This window comes from Polypterus senegalus, chromosome 1 (genome assembly GCF_016835505.1).
Source record: "Polypterus senegalus isolate Bchr_013 chromosome 1, ASM1683550v1, whole genome shotgun sequence".
Taxonomy (NCBI): Eukaryota; Metazoa; Chordata; class Cladistia; order Polypteriformes; family Polypteridae; genus Polypterus; species Polypterus senegalus.
In genome coordinates this window covers 170644645-170662792 of record NC_053154.1, presented here as the reverse complement: position 1 = coordinate 170662792, position 18148 = coordinate 170644645, and the positions used below count along the sequence as shown (strand labels likewise).

Here is an 18148-nt window from a genome sequence, read left to right as displayed (position 1 = left end):
GGGACCTCCCTGGAAGGGTGGATAGGCTCTTGGCCAGAGTGAGGTGGATCCATTTGTCATTGTCCATGTTGGAACAAATGGCGTACACAAGGGTAGTCTGTCAGTTCTGTAATCCAAATTCATAGAGTTAGGCACCAAGCTAAGGAGCAGAACTGACAAGGTAGTCTTCTCTGAAGTTCTGCTTGGGCCACGCACCAGTCCAGGTAAGACTGAAGAGATTAGAAGGCTTACCGTGTGGCTCAAATCTTGGTGCAGGGTAGAAGGGTATAGTTTTATGTGGCATTGGGACTCCTTTTGGAACAAAAGGGACCTGTTCCACTGTGACGGGTTACATCTGAACTGGAAGGGCACCAATGTATTGGGGAGGTGTATGAGTAGGCTAGTCAAGGATTGTTTAAACTAGGGAATGGGGGTGAACGGAGTTTAGGACAGACCAGGTTTAGGTCTATACATGGAGTACAAACAACAGTGTAGAAATAAAAATGCGTAGTAATGTAAATTCTAGCCAACATTTAAATGTAGAAGGAGTAACACATTAAGAATAGCTTGCCTTAAAGCTAGAAGTATCAAAAATAAGGTAAGTGAGTTGGAGTTGTATGTAGCAGAGCATAATTATGATGATATAGCAATAACGGAAACCTGGCTAAATAACAAAGATAGGGATGAGTATAACATAGAGGGATGCACATTTTTTTAGGGAGGATAGACAACAGAAAAGGAGGTCGAGTTGCTGTTTATTCCAAACAGAATTTAAATGCAAGTCCTCTTCAGTTGGACAATGAGCCCCATCTTAGTGAGGAAACGTGGCTTCACCCGGACAGCATTAGTGGAAGGGGCCTTATTTTAGGAGTGTGTTAGAGACCCCCGAACTCGGACAGTAATTTCAACACATATCTTTTTAGTAATATAAAAAAGGCAAGTTTACAGGGAGGTGATATAGTCATGGGGGTCTTTTAGTTATCCGAATATTAACTGGGATAAAATTGCAGATGGAGGAGCGCAAAAGTTTTTAGAAGTAATCGGTGACTTTTTTAACACAGCATGTTAAAGCACCAACATGGGGTGCAGCCTGTCTAGATTTAGTATTTTGTAATAGTCAGGATAGAATTGAGGGTGTAGAGGCGATTGAACCACTAGGATCAAGTGACCATAATATAATACAATTCTCAGTATTCTGTAAGAGTGCAGATGCAAAGACTAAAATTGTTAAGTTGAATTTTGGTAGGCACATTTTAAGTAGGATAGACTGCGATAAGCTTTCAAGTGTGGAGACAGTTGAGGAGCAGTGGAACAGGTTTAAAAATGTTTTACATGTAATGCAGGACAGATACATACCTAAATTTAATAAAGATTTAAAAAAAGAAGCTGCAAAAAATAAAAAACTGCTTTGTATTGTATATAAGACTAATGACTGCAAAGTGAATCATAGAGCATATGAGAACATGAAGGCAACCATTAAGAAGGATATCGGGGAGGCTAAAAGTGGGAGAGGAATATAGCAGATAAGGCGAAAGAAGACCCTAAGAGATTCTTTCAGTATTTTAGTAGTAAAAGAACAGTCAAGGAGGAGGTCAAGTTCATCAGGAATAGTAAAGGGGAATTAAAAGATACAAACAGTGAAATGGCGGACACTCTAAACTTCACAAGTGAGCAAGTGAATAACCTCCTAGAGGTAAACGCGACTACTAAGGAGGTACTGAGAGATTTGGAAATTGTAAAGGGAGAAGTGCTGCTCAGATTAAATAAGATGAAATCAAACAAATCACCAGAACCAGATAATATTTATCCTCGAGTTCTTAAGGAGGCTAGTGAGCACATATATAAACCCTTGACGCATATTTTTAGGAAGTCACTGCACACTGGAGAGATGCTGAAGCACTAGAAAATAGCAAATATCATCCCATTATATAAAAACGATGACAGGGCAGATCCAAGCAACTAAGCAAAAGAAGATTAGGAGGTGACATAATTGAAGTGTTTAAAATTCTGAAGGGAATTAGTACAGTGGATCGAGACTGTTATTTTAAAATGAGTTCATCAAGAACACGGGGACACAGTTGGAAACTTGTTAAGGGTAAATTTCTCACAAACATTAGGAAGTTTTACTTTACACAGAGAACGAGTAAACTACCAAGTAGTGTGGTAGCCAGTAAGATCTTGGGGACTTTCCAAACAGGACCTGATGCTTTTTTGGAAGAAATAAGTGGATAGGACTGGCGTGCTTTGTTGGGCTGAATGGCCTGTTCTTGTCTTGACTGTTCTAATTTTTCATTGTTTCTGGGCTCTGTCCCAGTGGATTCACTGCAGTGGGTTTTGCTGACAGTTGGGGTATTCGCTTTCATTCTAACATCACAGAAGGCTGCACAGTGCCACAGGTTGGGGTGGTGCAAAATACCACTACAGAGATAAGAAAGTAGAGATTAGAAAAGACTGCACATCCCTGAAGAGTTTCAATTTATTCATGTATAGTTTATTAGAAGTAGAACTAAAATGTAGCTACAAAAAAGCCCAATTTTAAAACAAATCAGGTTTTTTTTTTTTAAATGATCCTTGGTGTTAGCATGGTTTATCTCTATTTGTAAATTATTTTTGGTGCATAACAGTAAATGGCCACCTCACCACTACTTTTATGCTTAGAGCTTGAAATAATAAGCTGACCACTACTAGAAAATCTAACATAATGACTTGGAGTGTGGGGGGGCAGGCACTCCAAAACATATGAAGGAGCAAGAATATTTAAAGCTTTACTGTATATACAATTAATGTTTTAAAGTCAACTTTAAAGTACATACAGAACCCATAATAATGATACTAAAGCTGGTTAGATGTGCTCAGATCTTTTTTTTTCTGACTGAGATTCTTACTGCTGTATTTTGAACTATTTGCAACCGATTGATGTTTTTCTTAGGTAGACCAGTTAGGTGTGCGTTACAGTAATCTAACCAACAGAAAACAAAAGCATGAATTGTTTTCTCAGCATTTTGCAATGTTAAAAGAGTATAAATGGAAATGGAAACATGCAGTCTTAGTAATCTGGCTAATCGGTGAGTTAAAGTTTAGATTGGAGTCCATGATTACACATAAATTCTTTACCCACACTTTGACTTTTAATGCTAAGGAATCAAGTTTATTTCTGACACCTTCACTATTTTCATTTATGCCAACCACTAAGATTTTTTTCTTCCTCATTTAGCTTCAGGAAATGACTATTCACCCATTCTGAAGTACACATAAGATGTTCAATCACAAGGCCCAGAGTTACTGGGTCATCAGGTGCTACAGATAAGTAAAGCTGCATGTCATCTACATAGCTATAGTGGCTCATGTTGGTTTTTATTATAATCTGAGCACATAGATTGAAAACAAAAGTGAGCCTAGAATAGATTTTTTGTAGTATAACTGTATACAGTATCTTGGATCTCCGAACTACAATCCCCAAAAACTGCGTTTCTCAGCCACTGATTGTGGGCTGCCGATACTACTAGTGGTAGTAAGCCACAGTGGGTAGCTGCCTCGACCATTCTGACACAAATCTCCGATGGTTGTGCTTGATTCACAGACTGGGAGCCCACCCCCCTTGTTCGGTCACAAAGAAACATTGGAAAAAGTGGGTCATGACAACAAAAGCTTGAGAAACATTGACCACAACTACCAAAGAATTTGTTGCCTGTTAAATAGGACTAGTAAAGTGCTACGTGAATTGAATTTGTAAGCACTTGACATGTACAAGATGATTACCGTATATACTCGGGTATAAGTTGGGTCTTGAAGCCCGAAAATTCCATCATAAAATCAGACCCCGACTTATACGCCCGTTCAAAATTATGACACTTTATTTATTTTTTTTACATCTTCTTGCTTCCTCTAATCTCACATCAGTTTCTCAGACACATTTTATTTTGTTGCAACAGCGCAGTTACCGATTTCTTTCGCCACTTCAACGACTTTTAATTTAAAACCAGCTTCATATTTTCTTCTGATCGAACACTCTATCATAGATAAGGAATGCTGCTAGGATAAAGGTGTATGAGGTCATGAGATACAAAAGACACAAATCGGTGCAAACGGAGCTTTGGAATAGTTCGGGTATTACCGTGTGGTCATGTAGGCACGATACATATAAAAGGCAGTGTGCTTTATGGTTATTCTCTCAGGTGGGTGTTAGCATATCATAATCTCTTGGACCAATAACGTGAGTTGTCCACATTCGACTTCTACAACCAACATCATAAAATACCGGAAATTAAAAGGTAAAATCAAGCTCGACTTATCCGCAGGAGAACTTAAACGCGAGTACATACGGTAAGTACTTATTGCTAAAACTTCAAATCGTGAGTTTATTAAGAGTTCGGTCATTCCTGATTTTATCTAGCCGACAATCCTGACTGCCAGGTATACTTTAAATACCAGTTTATTCATTTCGGCAAATATTTATTTCAAGTTGCAAGACTGTGACAACGTGAAAGTTGTCCTTTGTGCCCCATTAGGTGCCATAGTGCTTTTTATGTATTTTTTCAGAGGAGGTCGTATATGATATTTCATGATATTATTATGTTGAAGCAATGTGTGGTAGACACTTGACCAAAGGAGTGGCTGATGTCAAAACTGACATTATAGTCACCTGTGATTTTATGATTTAATTATACATTTTGTTTTCATTGTTTCTAGTACAATGAGATTCAAACTTGCTCGTCACCCACGAAGTACTGGCAATGGTGTAATAGCAGCAGGAGACAATACACAGCACAGAACATGAAATTCAACAGAAGACGAGAAACATGTTGCTGCCTCAACAACGGGTCCCCTCAAGCAGTCTTTGGTACAAGTGGCTGGTAAGTATCTTTATAAGCTAAGGCTAAAGTCTCTTCTTCAGTCTAGTTTTGCAAGTGCTGATGGTCTGGTACTGTTTGCCATAACTGATAATACTGTGCCAGTGACATTCGAAGCTGACTTCACCACCTTCGAGCAGATGCCACACCAGAGGGCCTGGAGCCAGTGAGGGAGGTGGGCACAGGTAAATACCACTTTTGGTCTTGTTTTCTGCCCATCTTTTATAATCATGTATTAAATACCTGAACTAATACTAAACAGTTAACCTCAACAGAATGAACAATTATATGAACTTTAGCGTTTCAAATAAAATCTGGAATTTTGGCAAGCTCTCTGCCTTACTTTAGGTTATATATGCTATTTGAGTGTCTATTTATCTGTGTATTTAGGACTTCTGTATGGTAATCACCAGCTCTGGATTTACAAATGATGTGAGGTTTTCATACAGAAAGGAAAAAAAAGGTTGACATTGTTAGCATATAGCATTTGAAAAAAAAAATGCCAGGAGAGGATACAGTTATAAAAAATCTGAAAGTTTTAAATATAATGACATCATTTTTTTTTTTTTTTTTTGGCTCTGAATAAGCCAAGTTCTTCAGGCAGCTGAGCCGTCTGTCATGTTTTTCTGGGATACCGGTGGCAGTGACGGGAGAGGCCACTTGTGCTTCTGCCTTCTGTCCACCATGAGCAAATGTGAGCTGAAAGCAGAACTGAGGAATGTATCCCAGAGGATACATTCCACCCAGCTCACCCCCACAGGCTGTCAAGGAAGGTAAATGTGCGGAGCTTTGTCTCTGTTAGAGAGTGCCGGCAGATTCCCTGCACAGATAATGGGGCCTTTGGCGCCGCAAGCTTCAGGACACTAACAACCTGATCTGTGCTCAGTCAGAGGCCTTGCAGTCCCTGATCTCAAGATTAGATTCAGCCTGCTTGGCTGCATGTCCAGGACATGGTGGCTATCTATATAGATGCCCAGACATGACAGTGGGCATGCATTCCCTCGGTGCTGACTGGCTCCCCATAGAATCGGTCTCATTTGTGCTTTTCACTCAGCTGCCTGTCATCTTTTCAGGTTTTGGCTAAGATTCTGTGTGTTACACCCCAGTAGGAGTGGTGCAGTGGGTTGATGGTGAGCATTAAAGTAGAGAAAGAGGCTGGTACCCTGAAGAAGCTGTACAGAAGTCAACATTGTATATGGATGCTGTAGCACAAAAGGAGAAGGGAGCTCTAAGGAAACTTACTGGGTTGTCAAATTTGTAGAACAGCAAAGGTTGCCAGATACACGATATATTGACCTCCTGTTTTCTGAGCCACGAGTCAAAAAACAAAACCAGATGAGTGACTGCAAGACTAGCCTGCTCATGAATCAATAAGTGGTGGACTTAAAGATGCTTACCAGGGGATTGATCTGCTCCAGGAAACTGCACGTGTACTTGGCAAAGTGGCAGCCCTTTGGGATTGGCTCATTCCTTGGCTTTTGTCACCGTACTGGTTTCATTCTTAATTGGCAAGAAGGGAGTTGTGACTGCTGAGTCACACTTGAAGGTGAGGCAGCCGAAACTCCTCCAAGTCAAAGTGACTCGATGCTGGGTTGCTGGTTGGCTTGGGGAGCTGGAATTGGATCCAGACTGTTTGAAGTTAACAAATGAGAACCATACCTTCATTCCACTTGTGGCATGGGATCCCTAAAGTATGGAGACTTGGGTCCAGAGTTAGCTGAAAGACTGGCTTATCACTTCATTTCATCAGAAAGGACACCGCACGGCCTGAAGATCAGTCAGTCTGCTTGTGCAAATGTAAATAGCCAGCGTAGCCATTGTGCTTTAAGTCATTTTCAAAGTCTGAGCCAAACACACACTAGAAATGCAGATTTATGTTTAAATCTTAAAGTGTTTTTACAGGTGTTTAGTAAAATGACACTCCTTTACATATTGTGTTAAAAGCTGACAGTCGGGTGCAGATTTGATCTGACACTGGCAAAGCAGTCATACCTTTGTGATCTGAGCTGAACTGCACCCAAATCTCGTTTTAATTATTATCGCCTTATTTGGCAATGTAACTCTGCATACAGCTCTAGTTTCAGGATTGTTTTCAGTCCATTACTGTGTGACATCCATGGTACATTGATGCTTGGCAAAACCTTAAAATTATTAATTCCAAGTCGATTTACGTGTACTGAGCACAGTAAAAGGTTTTCTTGTCTGCCTGACCAACATGCACCACGTCCCCACTCTACAGTGGAACAAGATTTTAGGAGCCTTGCCGATGCCCCCCTTACCACAGCTCACGTACCCTCTTGCAGTCAGCCTGTCAGCTATGTGCTTATCAAGGATGCGGTGGTGATATTGGCAACATTTTCTAAATGAAGGCTTATTAAAGTAGTAGCTTTGTTGGGGTATTTGCAAAAAATATATCCTGTGGATTCAGAAAGTATTCAGACCCTTATTCTTCATGTTGTACATTTATTTTAAAATGGATACATTTGCCATTGTTGCTTATCAATCTACTGTATACTCAATAGTCCAAAATGACAAAGTAAAAACTTTTTTTAAAGGTTTAGAATTGTATTAAAATCTACATTTGTAATCTCTTATTTCTGTTATTATTCAAACTCTTAGCTGTGGCACTACAAATTGTGGTCCGGTGCATCCAGTTTGCTTTCGTTCTCCGTGAGATGTGTCAAGAACAGGATTGGGGACCACGTGTGGCAACTGAATTTGAATGCATGTTGTTTAGAAACCTGTGTCTAGAAGGTCCACAATTCACACTGATTCTCGGGACAAAAGCCCACGCCATGTGAAGTCCAAGGAGCTCTCTGTAGAGTAGACCTCCACGGTCAAATCAGAGTGAATCACAGATCAGGAAAAAGGTCTAAAGCCATTTCTAAAGCTTTGAGTATTCCCAGGAGCACAGTGGCCTCAGTAAATGTGAAATGGAAGAAGTTTTATGCCACCAGGACTCTTCTATTGTGTGCCACACAGCCAAACTTAAGTAACCGGTCAAGAAGGGCCTTGAGAGAACCTGTAGGAAGGAAAACCATCTCAGCAGCAGTAGAATTGCTAGATAGAAGCCACTCATGAATAAATGGCATTGGACAGTTTAAAGCAGCCACGCCACTTGCATTTCAGAACAGGCAATCCACCTGAGGCTAAGAATGTTTGGGCCCAGCCAATACTTGGATAGGAGACAATTTAGGAAAAGTGGAATAGTTGTGGGAGAAGCCAACATGGTTGGCCTACCTATGGTTTGCATGTGGATCCTAATGCCCCAGTTCAGTAACAGGGACACAGTGCTGAAAAAATGGTGCCATCCTTCAGATCTGTGTGGTCAATAAATGATCCTCAGGCATCCTTCGTAAAGAGCAGGGTGTATCCCAGTGTCCTGGTTAAATTGCCCTTCATGGCCTAGTCATTCTGGCCCCCTAATCATAATTTTTGGGGAACGTACAGGGCACAAAATGGCAGCTGTGACATTATCCAGGTGGATGCTGCACATTGGTAGTGGCTGAAGTGCCTCTCCACTCTTTTGTGCTTAGAGTAGTGAGAAAAGTGCTATTTAAATGTAAAGAATTAATTGCATTATAATTATTACCAGTAACGGGGCTACACTTGACTTGAGCCTTCCTAGTTTTCCTCCTCTTTCTCTGTTACCATTCATTTGCTCAGGGGTTGATGCGCTTGCTGTTTCCTGAGCAACTCTTCTTTTCTCCATCCTAGCGGTCCGCTTCTTCTCTTCTTTTGGCGGCATCTTTTCACGTTAAAACTGATTAAATCAGTGTTTGTGTTGCAATTACTTAGTACGTTTTCTTTAATTTTTCACTTAAACTGGCACTTTAGTCTTCAATCTGCCTCAAGAATGATTTTGAGATGTGAAGAGGTACAGGAAGTGACAGCAAAGGTGATAGGGATGAGAACAGTGCCCATACGCATGCGCCGAATGGCCTCCCTGCTGGCCACTGCCGAGAGTTGATTCTACAATAAAATAAAATAAAAAGAGGAATAACCTTGGAGGTCAATCATCATCCCGAAAGTGGATAGTAGACGCCACGTAGTTTTTTTGTACCAAATATAAAGTCAATAGATCAAACAGTTTGCGAGCTTTAGGTGATTTAAAATCCTGGGCAGGCAAACGGACAGCCACGGTACTGTAATTATATATAAAGACTTGGATAGCATGAGGAAAATGATTCTCTACTCTTGATTAGACAAAAACTGAACACTTTGAGTAGAATTGCAACCACTATGTCTGGTGAAGACAAGGCACTGCCCACCTAATATCTCTGTGGTGAAGCATGGTGGTGATAGCATCATGCTGTGTGGAAGCTTCTCAGCAGCAGAGACAGAGAGACAGGTCAGAATTGTGGGAAGGATGATGAGTGCAGCCGAATATAGAGAGGTCCTTGAAGAAAACCTGCTTCACTGTGCATACAACCTCAGTCTTTCTGCACAACAATGACCCAAAGCACACAGCCAAGACTACACTGGAGTGGCTTTGGGACAAATCTCTGACTGTTCTTGTGTGGCCCAGCCAGTGCCCAGACTTAAACCTCATAAATCAAATGTGAAGAGACCTGAAGGTGGCAGTTTACAGACCCTACACATCCAATCTAACAGAGTTTTAGAGGATCTATCATGAAGAACGGGCTAAACTGTCCAAATCCAGGTGTGCAAAGCTTGTAGAGACTTACCCAAGAAGACTCAAAGCTGTAATTGTTGCTAAAGGGGCTTCTACAAAGTACTGAATTAAGGGTATAAATACTTATATGAATGAGAGATTTCAGTTTTTGACTTTGAATAAATTTGTAAACCTTTCTAAAAACATGTTTTTACTTTGTCATTATGGGTTCTTGAGTGTAGATTGATAGGCAAAAATGTCAAATGTATCCATGTAAAATTAAATCTACAATACCATAAAGTGTGCTGAAAGAAAAGGGAACAAAATACTTTCTGAATCCACTGTATATCACAGCATAGGAAGCAGAAGCATGCATTTCTTAGAAAGACTGCACAAATATGACTTTGCAACTGCATCAGTAGGAAACTGATGTTTGCCTTTCGGTACTGTAAGTCTTAAAGTAAACGTACTGATGTAGTTGCCAGAGCTGGTAAACAATCATGTCTGTTCCTTCACTATCCTCAGAATGTCCCCCCCACCCCACACTCTTCCATTTCTTTAGGTTTCTGATACCAGCTTCGTATTTACCTAACAAAACTTGGAATGGTTAAGCATTATTTTTTTCTTTCACAGTGGAAATCTGAACTTTTTCCTGTAGCTGGAAATTACACATGCTACACCTCTTTCTTTTGCCTGTTTTTGTATGGTAAAAATCAGCAACACTGAAAGTTACAGACAAACGTAAGAATAATAATACTAATAATGGGCAGAGTTATTATCCTTTTCATTATTCTTCATTGCTTCTTTTAGTTCAATATAGGAAAAAGCACTATGAGGGGTATTGTAATAGTCTGGTTTTCCAGCTCAAAAACAGATAAAAGATTATGTTGAGGCAGCATGTCTCTCTTTTTCAGACAGTTGGCCATGCTGCTTGGGTGGGACGGCAGCCCCCTCCTCCCTCCCCTCAGGTGCTAGAGAGTAAGTGATTGTCTGCTTGCAGCAGTGGCAGAATGCCTCTACAAACTATTGCACCAAATAGAAGCTGATTCTGTCGTCGCTTGCTGATTTGATCACAGCTTCTGTGAGACGAGTGCGTGCTCAGACTGGGGCGCCAGCGCCATGGCATGATGGCGAGAGATAAGATACTCCCACACGCACAGAGCACATGCAGGTAAAGGAGGGGACGCACACACAGAGACTTAAACAGAGATGCTCTGACATATGAAGAACTGGAGTAAACACATCCATCCATTTTCTACCCACCTCATCCAGGTCAGAATTGCACAGAACAGATGTCTAGAACTGGGGAGGGAAATGGCTGTGGACAGGGTTCCAGTTCATCACAGCATACTTAACTGATGCCATGTCTAGTTTAGCTGCACTCATGGTGACATACATCAGAATAAATAGACGCACAAAAGGTTCATATAGGCACAAGTATTTAGTGGGGGTGATTATATATATATATATATATATATATATATATATATATATATATATATATATATATATATATATATATATATATATATATATATGTATATATATATATATATGTAAGTAGATTTGAAATGTTTATTCTAGCTAAAGAAGATGCAATCCCATAGAATCATTGGGAGCTTCCACTTGCCAGTCACAGACTACTTAAATCCACAAAAGTTTATTTGGAATTAAAATAATAAATAGTTAATAAAAAAAAAGTGGTAGCTGGATAATTTATGATATTTAGGCTTTTTCACAAGCCGTCTATGCCCCCATCCCCCATAATAAACAAGCTTTAAGTGCAGTGGCTGGTGTGAGAAAAATTCTGGCAGGTCAGCCTTTCCACTTCAGTCGGGGGTCTTCATGACCTCCAATATTCCTTGGGTACCAAGCAGAAGACCTGGAGCACTTTTGACACTTTTGGCCTGTCACTTCGTTGCAAGTTAAGATCTCTGCTACTGTAGATGGCAGGACGGCAGTGACGTGTCACACACCTAACAGAATCCCAGAGAAGTGGGATCCTTCCTGAATGCGGATCGCTGAGCCTGTGCCGTTGTCCACAAAAACAGAGACGTATTGGCCAGCCTGCAGGAGAGAGGGGGACAGAAACAAAGTGTCAGGCATTTTGATTCATATCACAGGTTCTATGATGACAGACCTGTAAGATGATGGCTGCTCGTCTTTAATATGTTAGAACCCTTTTAATGGAATTGTCCAGAATGACTCAACTTTCTTTGTTTATTTTGAAAAAAACAAATTAAAATGAGACTCCCTCTGCCTTGTATATCGAAGGATGCCTTTGCCGTATTCAAACAGAATAGAGGGTGTCATCAGACTGATATATGTTAGCCCCGTATGTCACTTGCTATAATGATGGATAGTTATTGAAAGATGTATATATGACAATTCAAATGAGAAATTCTCCATTTACAAATGTGAAGGAGTTGTTACAGTCTCCATCTCATAAAACTGATATAATACCCATTAAATACACTCTCTATAATCAACAGCTAAGCTACTAAAGTCTTTTCATACAGGTCTGAAATAAGCAATGGTGTAAAGAACCAAATTAAGTATATCCAGCGTGGATCTGAACTTGAGGTCCCGTAACTGTGAAGCTGTGGCCTTCCCAATTACTGAAGCAATGAAAATCCTCCTTCTTTCAACCTTACATTAGGCTACAATCCAAAGAATCTTTTTTTTAGTACAACAGACTTAACTTTTAAAATTCACCCCCACTCTAGAATGGCCCACTCAAGCACAATCACATCCATTTGTATGGCAAGATTTGAATACACTAAAGAAACACCTCCTTTTTTTGTGAGCAAATAATATAAGCAGAAGACCTACTTGACCAGCAGGTACTCCAGAGCTCTACGGTTTCGAACACTGACAAATACATCAAGTATATTGTGGATCAGAGGGGTTGATTTTCTGCAGGTTTAGTAATGGTTTTGTTATGTGAAATGATGTGATTGATGAAAGCTGCAGGGAATGAATGTCTCCTGTGCTACCAGCAAGAGTAAGGGGGAGTCTGGTCTGGCCTTCTCATTTAGTACCCTAGCAGATGCCGATTTGATACCATTTACATGTGCTTTTAACACCGAATGAAGAGATGACCGATACTCAGTTTTTTGCCTCATTTACTTCTTTTCAATGTCAAGCTCCTATTCCCTTCCTGTTCCAGCTAAGTAGGTTTTAGGCTTCATGATAGTTACATGAATATTGGTTCCCCGGTAGTGAACATCATGAAATCACAATTATATTTTTCTTTTCTCCCACTTCTCAGTGAGACACCTACAGTATGTAATGTCTCTTCCTCTTGCCAGAGGAGTCTCATCTCTAAGATACATTCCTTTATCTGGAGGCCATTCACCAGTCTCAGATCGTGTAGATCAAAACACACCCCATTACAGCTCGAAGAAATTAAATCCTCCTAGTCAAGAAGAGAGAATTATTAATTTCCTTTTTCTGTTGAAAAAAGAAATTAACCAAGAGTTAATAATCCCATCTTCTCTGGAGGAAAGACAATTTGGAATGAAGTTTCTCTTGCTGGCATAAGCAGCCCAATCAAGGTGACAGAAAGTCTTGTTTTTCTAAAGGAGAAACATCACCAAGGTAAAGTTCCTTTCTTGTGGAGGTGGGTGAAGTCACTAAATTCTATGCCTCTGGAGGAAGGAAATCTCAAGATGCCGGTCAACTGGATCATGTGGATCAATTCTGTCTTGAGTGAGGAAGATAAAATAGCCCCTGTCTTTGGGAAGACAACACAGATTGAACAGATACAGTTCTTGAATCCTACTGAGAAAGGTATTGTGGAGATGAGGCTCTTTATCATTGTATTCTAACTTGTTTATCCAGCTGAATATATTTTCAATACTAAGTTTGTGCATAGCATCAGTTTGTTTTGAACCCGTCTTTTATGATGAACTGTTTTCAGTTGCTCTGTTGCAGTTTCTAACTGAATTTACATGATCCAGTTTTTCCATCTTTGAACATGTTTCTTACCTGATGAGATGCTACATATTTCTCTCCTTGTGTGAGAAGTCTCTGCATCAATCTGACTGAATCACAAATTCATTATCGCATACAAAAAAGGATAATGAGTAGTGTAAAAAATGTGGATTATTAAGGAAGATTGAAGAAGGAATTGTCTGTTGAGGGCCTTAAATATATTCATCACATTTTACTTAGGGAAATGTATGGTTATGATGTTTCTCCCTCTGGCAGATGGTGATGAAATTTGCACTTCTTCACATTTCGAACTGGGATAGTAAACTTTAACTTTTCTGTCTCAGAACCAAAAATATGTTGTGAAGAAACCCAATATGTGACCCTCCCCAATGCCCCCACTTCATCTCAGGCAGTATTAATTTGGAAGGTTCTCAATTTCTGGTACCTGTAAGAAAAGCATTCCAGTTGCCAGGACTGTGAAGATGCTACCGGGTGGACCCGCAGCTGTTACTGTCTCTAGAGACCTGTGGAGAGAAAAATGAAAAGCTGTTTAAATCTCCACCAAACAAGCAATGAAAGCTGCAGACAGAGTTCTTAGGGTAAGCGAGAATCTACATTCTGGGCTTGCGAAATAAGATTATAGGAAATTAGAAGCCTGAAAACTTCAAAATGACTTGCGGTAAAATGTTCAGTAAAATACGAGCAGCTACAAAAACAAAAAAAAACTGATTTGGATGGAAAAACCTTTCAAGGGAATTCCTGGTTGGGCCTAGTAATATGCACCAGCCCCACCAGCAAGGGGGTAAGTTGTTTAAAAATGTATGGATAGCTTTGGTTAGAGAATACAGTAGCACTTTTCTGGAGGAGCAAAAAAAAAAAAAAAACAAGTCACCACCACAGAACATTAAATTTATTCGATAGTTTTTGTTAAGTGTAATATTTTTTCATGGTGATTATTATTTGCAGAGACTCTGATTCCCAAATTTAGAATGCAGGCACGTTAAGGCGACTTGCTGGGAGTCCAGGGGCCTCATGTATAAATGGTGCATACGCACAAAAATGTTGCGTAAGCCTGTTTCCAAGTTCAAATCGCAATGTATAAAACCTAAAGCCACGCACATTTCCACGATAGCTCATACCCTGGCGTACGCAAGTTCTGCGCACGGTTTTGCAAACTGGTGGCACCCAGCGTCAAAGCAGTGCTACTGTACATGTGTGGTTACCCTTTCTTTTTTATATCCACATCCCTGACTCGACTTTATAAATACACTGAAATGAACCGCATAATGTTTATTAATTTAATGCATCTGATTGTAATTAACCTGTAACAATATAATGGTCCACGGAATGGCCAAACTATTCCAAACACCATAGCTGCTTTAGCGTTGTTACTCTCACTGCACCACCTTCTTCTTTCAGCTGCTCCCGTTAGGGGTTGCCACAGCAGATCATCTTTTTTCATATTACTCTCACTGCACCACTCAGCTGATCAGAAACAGAATTACCGGTATACAGCATCAAGTACACGCTGCCTCAGCCATGCTGTCTATTTGAACTACTCTCACACGGCAAACGCTTCAGATTCTTTCCAATACGGTCCTCGCAGTTCAGAAAGGGTTTCATCCCAAGAACTATAAACGTACTCAATCAGTCCATCAAGTGCTCCTTGTAGAACTGTTTGTACTTATAAGTACAATCACCTCACTGTAAACTTGCGATACAGTTATAATATTGCACAACCTGAGCCACTTTATAAAGCGCGTATTTACATATGATGACAATATCATTTTTAAGATGAAATGCAGCAAAATACGTTTATTATATTATACAGATAAAACTAACTTAATTTAAATAATTTATATTGTTAATAATTAAACATTTGAGGACACGGTGTCGCTTCACTAGCAAGGATCTGGTGCTCCGTTCAAAGATTGTTCCTGCCTTGCGCTGTATTCTTGCTGGTGCTGACCCGACACTGGAAGGATAGATGGATAGAATAATTAAACATGTAGTATGAAGATATTTCAATGTTCCATAAAAGTTTTGAAGAATCGGCATTCTGAGCTTACAGATGGTTTAAGGTCTATTATAGAGCTGATTGTGTGGCGATTGGGTATTTGGAGAAAGAAAAGTAAGGACAGGAATTGGGGGTTAGTACGTTTGAAAGAGACAGTACTGCTGCAATAAATTATTTCATCGAAGGTCACGCACAATTACTGCGCCACCGTGTTCCCATGTTTAATAACATGCTTTAACTCCTATCATCATTAAAATGAAATCAAGTATACATCTCAGTATTTAAATTATTAAGAGAGCTGTAATATTACGAATGTAATGGATTCTGTGTCCTGTCGGAGGAAGAGAAAGCCCAGAAGCACGTAGTGCTACTTTAGTTACGATGGGATTTGAGAAACTAGTAAATTAAATGTTTATGATGTTCTACTTTAATGACAAAATAAACTATGTGATTAAAGTGGAAATTTCGAGATTAAAATTGACATTTTGTGCTTTTTTCCCCACTGTGTGCCTATTTTTTTTTTTCTCTGTACCCTAATAAGCTTTCATATGAAATTCAGACGGTAGGCTACAACGTGCCTTTTCATGGCAACTTTGATATGTGACAACTTCTTTTTTATTTCGGGCACCGTGTGACTTTGTGAACTTGAGCTTTGGAGATTCTCCGACACTCTATGTCACTCGATCAACTTCCTTTTGTTGTTTATACCACTGTTTAAACCAACACTTGCCTCCACTTGGTATTCGCTGAACTTTTTCTATTTCCCCCGTGCTTTTGCCATTGCCTTTTCACAGAACACTAAGCTTAAGGGCTATTTATATTGATTTGCATATTCAAAGACGTGTAATTCTGGGAGGAGACTGGGCGGGACAGCAGGTGCGTGCACGTGCGTTACTTTTCATGCTGATCGGGATTTATGTAGCGGAAGACCGTGGAAGTTGGCGAACACACAGGTTTATGCATCTGGATTTTTTTGTGCGTAAACACATTTCTGCTTTTGTGTATACGCCATGTTACAGTGTGAATTCTATGCATGGCGTTATGCACGAGGCCCCAGGTCTTCAGCTAGTGGGCTACAGAAAGCTTGGGCAGTCGATTTTTTGTGGCCTTCAGTGCTAAATCTGTTACAGGGATAAGGCAACACACGTAGGTTTTAGAATGCCACCTTCTTATAGTGTAAATTGAAACAGATGTCTGGGAAGTACCCACAGCTGGAAGCATAGTGTTGGTATCTCTGTTCTGACTCCAACAGATACAGCAATTTACAAAAACACAAGCAGGCTTTTATCCAGAGTAGCTCTCTACGTGTGCGACCATAATCTTTTGATGAAGCCATTGTTTCTAAATAGAGTGTGAAGACTGGCCAAAGAGGCACATGGCATGGATTTTCAACAACTATGAAACTGAAGCATGTGAGGGAGATTGGCTCATATTTTAAGACTGCTATTTTCTTTACTTTCATCTCTTTTAAGGCTAGTTACCCTTATTTTGCCTATCGAATTCACTTTGAATTCATCGGCATGCCATTACTTCTCCTTTGTTATGGGTTCACTTATGTCACGAAAACAAATCGATCAAGAGCTTGGAAGGGGCCAGTTTGATAGTTTCTTTATAAACATTTGAATCCTGACCCGACAGTTCTCTCCACTCATAGACTGGTACCCCAATTTACTTCTAAAATTCAAAAGAGCACTCTGGCATGACACTCGTGTTGTGGAGCTTCCCCCATCAATATTTTGTAATCCATATCACATTGTTATTAATGTTATCTAACTCTGAGAGGTGACCATAGCTATAATCTAGATGGGTGTCTGCATTTAGCTCCATTTACCAGATTTAGCTATGTAGATCCCTTAGGAGGATATAGAATTCAAAAAGATGCTATTTCAGAAAGAGCAAGGAACATGTCCTCCATATCCCCAGTGGAAGTTACGCCCATGCTGAGCCATTTCCAGGCAATGCAAAGTCATCTCCAGGAAATCCACAGTCCTGTCTAAGCAAGCAGAAGCCACCTCCAGGCAATCTGGCACAGTCCTCTGGTATTTTGGAATCTAGTCTCAGTAACCTAAAGCCACCTGCCAGAAACTGAGAATCCTGTCTGGCATATCCAAACCCATCTCCAAGCAACACAATGCTGGCCATAAGAAATGCAGGAGCCACAAATTGACAATCCAGAGAAATCTCTAATTTTCTTCACCAGTCATTTCTGCCTAATCCATGTTTTTTTTCCTCCTGGCAATCCAGTACCGTTTGCTGACTTTAAGACATCAAAAAGCCAAATCCTGCAGATCCAGACAAATTTTCACTCATTCATTTCACATTTTCATTTATTTCACAGACTTCAGGTGATCCAGTACCAATTACAGTAATGTAAATATCTCTAGGAATTCCAAATTTCACCGCATGCAAGCTTGAATTTATTGTTGCATTTTGCGCTAGATGGTTCAGCACCTGCTCCTTCTTCTCCAACCCTACAAATTCACAGCATACCTCTGTTGCATCTGGAGGTTAAACTGCATTTCATTGCCAATTGGGCACTTTGTGCCAACCACCCATAGAAAAATAACCCTACAGCAATAGACTTTCCAGCATAGCACATTCCATACAAGTCAGAATCACTTTGTTGCTAGTCCTTTGTGACTCTCAGCCGTTATTATGTCTACGTAATTTTGTAAAGTGAAATCAGTTTTAATTAGGAAGTGGGCAGTTGCTTGGGTCTTTTTCTCCTCTAATCTTATGCCCCCAGCCTGA

General features: G+C 40.0%; 2 protein-coding genes across 8 annotated transcripts in view; one reads left to right on the top strand and one right to left on the bottom strand.

Annotated features, from left to right (window-relative positions):
* Positions 1-18148, top strand: part of zgc:162872 (BAR_ACAPs and ArfGap_ACAP domain-containing protein) — a 213872-nt gene that overhangs the window by 63672 nt on the left and 132052 nt on the right. For all 5 annotated transcript variants that reach the window (XR_005634861.1, XM_039762779.1, XM_039762770.1 and 2 more), the window contains one exon: positions 4669-4832. Coding sequence is in view for 4 of the 5 variants with exons in the window: in XM_039762779.1 (XP_039618713.1) it covers positions 4669-4832 (164 nt within the window). In the remaining variant the exon portion in view is untranslated. The remainder of the gene's footprint in view (positions 1-4668; positions 4833-18148) is intronic.
* Positions 11089-18148, bottom strand: part of si:ch1073-184j22.1 (erythroferrone) — a 42581-nt gene continuing 35521 nt past the window's right edge. For all 3 annotated transcript variants that reach the window (XM_039762844.1, XM_039762836.1, XM_039762853.1), the window contains 2 exons: positions 13826-13904; positions 11089-11511 (listed from right to left, as the gene is read on the bottom strand). In XM_039762844.1, coding sequence (XP_039618778.1) covers positions 11413-11511; positions 13826-13904 — 178 coding nt within the window. In that variant the 3' untranslated portion in view covers positions 11089-11412. The remainder of the gene's footprint in view (positions 11512-13825; positions 13905-18148) is intronic.